Genomic DNA, 5,459 nt, shown 5'->3' on the forward strand with positions numbered 1-5,459 from the left:
AAAAGATTTCTCAAAGAGCTACTAAGCTATTATCTCTAGTCGCTAGCGCAATAATTTATGCATCCGCATTCTATGCATGGGCATGCCATGCCCATGGCCCATCCCAATCCCATCGAGCAATTCCAATCCCATTGACATGCCGATGTCCATGCCATGCCATGGCCATTCCCTCATCCAGCGTCGCACTGCATCCATCCCATCGCCATCCCATCCCATCCCATCCATCCCATCTCATCCGAGATGCCATGCCTATGCCATCCATGCGGCATCCGCATGCATTCCTCGCGCATCCCGATTTCCATCCAAATAGTAAAAAATAATAAGGAAATCAAAGATAAGCACATTTAAATATAAATAATTAAAAATTTAAAAAATTAAAAATAATATATACTAATAGAGGTAGGTAAAGGGAAAATAAGTTTCCCAGCTGGGACTCAAACCCCAGCGAATCCCGAGTGTAGGAGCACGTGATGTTCTAGCGATTAGGCCCACTGCGCCGTTAAAGGTAATACGCAGATGGATTCAGTAACGTACGCGGATGTTAGATTGTACGCGCACGCGTCATCATTGGTGAATAGAAGTTTTTATGAATTCTTTTAATCTTTAATTGTTTTAACATTTTGTTTTCTCTGCAGACACGGCAATTCCCAGACGCTGCTGATGTGTGAAAATAGATCTTTTAGTTTTTCGGTCTAGGCAGCGGGAGTTCTAGTTATCGCGAGTACGAAAGCTATATTTGGCTGAACGGAGAGCTGTATCTAAGAGTATCCATGTGTATAATATAAAAAACAATCAGCCTAATATAATATTAAATATTATAGGCTTATATATTATCATATTTATATATAATATTATATATACAATACTACAGACAGAATCTTTGCATCATAGTGAGCGGATTAAGCAGCATTGCAGAACGCGTACATACATGAGGTCCTGAAATTTTCTGATACAGTATATTGCCAATTGATAAGCGCTATTGAATACCTTCTCAATTTATTTAAAAAATAGGCTAAAATGATGCGCAGGTATCTATACTTGATACATAGCAGCAATTTAGTTGAGTGTAGTGTTATCGTTTTAGTTGTAGGATAAAATTAGGTTGAAACAATAAAATTAGTGGTGAAAAATAGATGAGAATTTTTCTTCGCTATTCATCGACTGATATAGGAGTGTTCAGCTGCGTCATATGACAGGTGACGTGTATTTTGTTATGTGTCATGGTTGGCAGAAGCGAAGCGTTGCTGCTCTGACAATTTACAGATGAATGAGCCACATGTTCTTGTAGAGAAGCGCTGTTTAATGTAGTGGGCACTACACGTGCGTGCTGCGTGCGTGCGTGCGTGTGCAACGTACACGTGCATGCTGCGTGTGTGCGTGCGTGGCGTGCCGTGTTAAACTTCACGTGCGTGCGTGGCGTGCGTGTCGCACGTACACGTGCGTGCATGCGTGTGTGTGTGGGGCGTGGCATGTAACACGTGCGGCAATGCGTGTTTGTGCTGCGTGCGATGGCGTGTGCAGGTAGCACGTGTGTGCATGCCCTGCGTTGGTGCGTACGTGCGTGCGTGGCATGCATTTGCACTAGACGGTTCGTGTCGTGCGTGCGTGCGTGCGTGCGTGCGGTCGTATGTAACGCTGCTGTCTGCGTGCGTGTGCACGTATACGTCGTGCGTGGCGTGCGTGCGTAGTGCCTCATGTGTGCGGTGCGTGTGAAAGTACACGTGCGTACGTTACGCTGCGTGCGTGCGTGGCGTATGTTACGTCACACTATGCGTAGAATGCGTGCGTCGCGTGCGTGTGCCGTAGACACGTGCCGCGCGGTGCGTGCGTGCGTGTGTGAGTGCTCGTGCGTGTTCAGCGTACACGTGCGTGCGTGTGTCGTGCAGGTACCTGATGCGCTGCTGTGGCACGTTACACATGCGTGCGACGTGCGTATGCACATATACGTGCGGGCGTGGCGTGTGCACGTACACCCTGCGTGCATGCCGTGCGTGGTGCAGGTACACGTGTGTGCATGCGCGCGTGGCGTGCGTTTGTATGTACCTGGCGCGGTGCGTATCTGCATATGGCACGTACACATGCGTTGCGTGCGGTGCGTGTGGCTCGTAGACGTGCGTGCGTGCGTCGCGTGTGCACGTACCGTGCCCGTGCATGCGTGAGTACGTGCGTGTGCACGTACACGTGCGTGCATGCGTGCGTGCGTAAATGTGCACGTACACGTGCATGCGTGCGTGCGTGCTGAATGTGCTTGAATGTGGCGCATGCGTGCCTGCGTGCGCTGTGCACGTACAACGTGCGTGCGTGCGTGCGTGTGTGCCGCGCGTGTGGCAAGTACACGTTCGTGCGTGCGTGTGAACTTACACGTGCGTGCGATGCGTGCGTGCGTCCGTGTGTGTGCACGTACACGTGCGTGCGTGCGTGTGTGCGTGTGTGCGCGCGTGTGCAGGTACATGTTCGTGCGGCGTGCGTTCGTGTGTGCGTGTGCACGTACACGTGTGTGCGTGTGTGCGTGTGCACGTACACGTGTGTGCGTGCGTGCGTACGTGCGTGCGTTGCGTGGTGGCGCTACGTGCGTGCATGTGTTGCAGGTCACGTGCGTGCGTGCGTGCTGCATGGGCATGTTTCACGTAGACGTGCGTGCGTGCGTGGCGTGCGTGTTCACGTACACGTGCGTGCGTGCGCTGCGTGCGGGTGTACGTACACGTGCGTGCGTGCGTGCGTGAATGTGCTTGTATCGAACAATATACGCTCTGCTTGCTGCCAACCGTTAAACTGCGCATGTGCGCATATGACGTCAATGTTTATCAACATGAAACACTCCTATATCAAAATCGGTCTAGTTTGCATAAGCATGCTATATGTCAAAATGTCCCTTATTTAGTAGGCAAACACGTTATGTAAACAAGATTGCAGTGACGATGATTTAATAGCGGTTACATGCTGTATTACCAAACATAACACGTAATGGATGCAACCGGCATTGTTCACGAAATAAATGTGTACCTTCACACGCACTTGATACTCGTGTTCCTGTTGGGTTTTTGATATAGTGTCAATTGAGCAGAAATGTGAAACTGAACATGTGTACTAAATGAGCCCATGATAATTTTCTAATATAGTGCCAATTGAACAGTGCCACCACGTGGTGTACGGCGTCCCCTGTCGGTTTAACTGGTATCGTTATACCACCATTTGGGATTTGGCTATAATTTCAATAATACTCATCTAATTTAGTCAAAAAATAGCTCAAATGATTCGCTGGTATCTCTACTACTACTATAGCAACAATATATAAGTGTAGCTGTCTTTGCGTTAGAATAAAATTAGGTCGAAACAATGAAAAGGGTTCATCGCTGCATTCTACATTACCTGCATATATATATATATTTGATTATATTACCATATTTATTTTTCATTCAGTAGTTCAGTTTAGTATAGACACCGTACATTGCCTATCACATGCACAAAGAGCAATGCAATATAGCGGCAGAAAAGATAAGTGAGGGGGTGTAGAAATAGACGGAGGCTGAGCGAGGAACAAGAGAGGCAAGGGAAAGGACGGGAGGGGATTAAGTAGCAGTTTTGCGCTAACACACGTAACAAGATTGTGTACTGACTGGCATATGCAACGGACACCTTACATGCAAGGTCTTCTTCCTATTTCTTAAGAGAGGTCTACTGATTGAATTCTATCATATAAATCTATGCTATAGGGTAACTCCTCCTCATTTTAAATGCATAATTCTTGCAAAATATTCATCTTCTCGGGAGATATTACGCATGCGCGAGCACCGTTTTAGGCGTGCAATACGGACTGAAGAAACCTGCATAATATAGCTTGCCGAGAGAGAGAGGGGTGGGAGACTGAGGAAAGGCGGCAGGAAAGATATCTGAGGGGGTAGAAAAACACCGAGGCTGAGCGAGGGACAAGAGAGGCAAGGGGAAGGACGGGAGGGGATGAAGTAGCAGTTTTTCACCCTACAGATGGGGCGCTCTCCTAATTATGAACACAGGGCTACTAATAAAACTTTATTACAGATTCTATGCTGAGATACCCCCTAATCATATTAAATGCATATTCATTACAAAATATAACACCGTTTCAAACGTGCAGTACGAACAGAAGAAACCTGCATAATATAGCTTGCCGAGGGACACAGGGGTGGGAGACTGAGGAAAGGCGGCAGAAAAGATAGTTGGGGGGGGGTAGAAAAAGACGAAAGCTGCTCAGGGACAAGAGAGGCACGGGGAGGACTGGAGGGGATGAAGTAGCAGTTTTGCATCCTACAGGCTAGCGCGCTCTCCTAATTATAAACACAGGTCTACTGATAACAATTTATCATATAAATATATGCTGAGATACCCGCTAATATTATTAAATGCATATTCATCACAAAATATAACTCCTCTTGTGAGATATTGCGCTTGCGCTAACGCACTAACGTAGCCAGTTTGTGTACTGACTGGCATATGCAACGGACACCTTACATGCAATGTCTTCTTCCTATTTCTTAAGAGAGGTTTACTGATTGAATTCCATCATATAACTCTATGCTAGGATAACTCCTCTTTTTTTTAAATGCATAATTTTTTCCAAAATATTGTTCTTCTCGAGAGATATTACGCATGCGCGAGCACCATTTCATGCGTGCAGTACAGACTAAAGAAAACTGCAAAATATAGCTTGCCGAGAGAGAGGGATGGGAGCCTAAGGAAAGGCGTCAGGGAAGATACCCGAGTGGCAGTAAAAAACGCCGGAGGCTGAGCGAGGGACAAGAGAGGCAAGGGGAGGACGGGAGGAGATAAAGTAGGAGTTTTGCACCCTACAGGCTAGGGCGCTCTCCTAATTATAAACACAGGTCTACGAATAAAAATTTATTACAAAAACCTATGCTGCGATACCCCCTAACCGTATTAAATGCATATTTATCACAAAATATAACTCCTCTGGTGAGATATTGCGCATGCGGTGACACACTATCGTAGCCTATTGTGTACTGACTGGTATATGTGGCGGGCACCTTACACGCAAGGTCTTTTCCCTATTTCTTAAGAGAGGTTAACTGATGTAATGTTATTATATAAATCTATGTTAAGGTACCTAACTTCATTTTAAATGCATAATTTCTTCTTCTCGAGAGAGTTATTCTTGTTATTCTTACTTCTCTTTATTCTTGTTGTTTTTGCACAGTGGCGTGCGTGCGGGTATGCTTGTCTCTTGCAGAGGAGTATTTGAACGGCATTTACAGGGAAATATCGACATTAATAAGGAAAAGAGAGTAGAGAAACATTACGACTTTGGTAGTAAACACATTTCGTGTGTATTCACCATCATTTTACTATTGAAACGTTCCAAGTCCCTGTGGCTACGGCGGCCTGGCAGGACAGATGTGACGTCACGAGCTAGTGATCGCCCACAGCATTTGTTATCGGAGCGCGGTAATTTCGCATATGTTAGC

At 46.2% G+C, this 5,459-nt stretch overlaps 1 protein-coding gene across 1 annotated transcript in view; it reads right to left on the minus strand.

Annotated features, from left to right (window-relative positions):
* The window catches only part of LOC106807184 (4-hydroxyphenylpyruvate dioxygenase-like), a 30,347-nt gene that overhangs the window by 1,313 nt on the left and 23,575 nt on the right, over window positions 1-5,459 (minus strand). The window contains 1 exon segment of the mRNA XM_014809457.1: window positions 3,448-3,452. Coding sequence (XP_014664943.1) covers window positions 3,448-3,452 — 5 coding nt within the window.

The sequence above is a fragment of the Priapulus caudatus genome, unplaced genomic scaffold (genome assembly GCF_000485595.1).
Source record: "Priapulus caudatus unplaced genomic scaffold, Priapulus_caudatus-5.0.1 Scaffold200, whole genome shotgun sequence".
Lineage (NCBI taxonomy): Eukaryota > Metazoa > Priapulida > Priapulimorpha > Priapulimorphida > Priapulidae > Priapulus > Priapulus caudatus.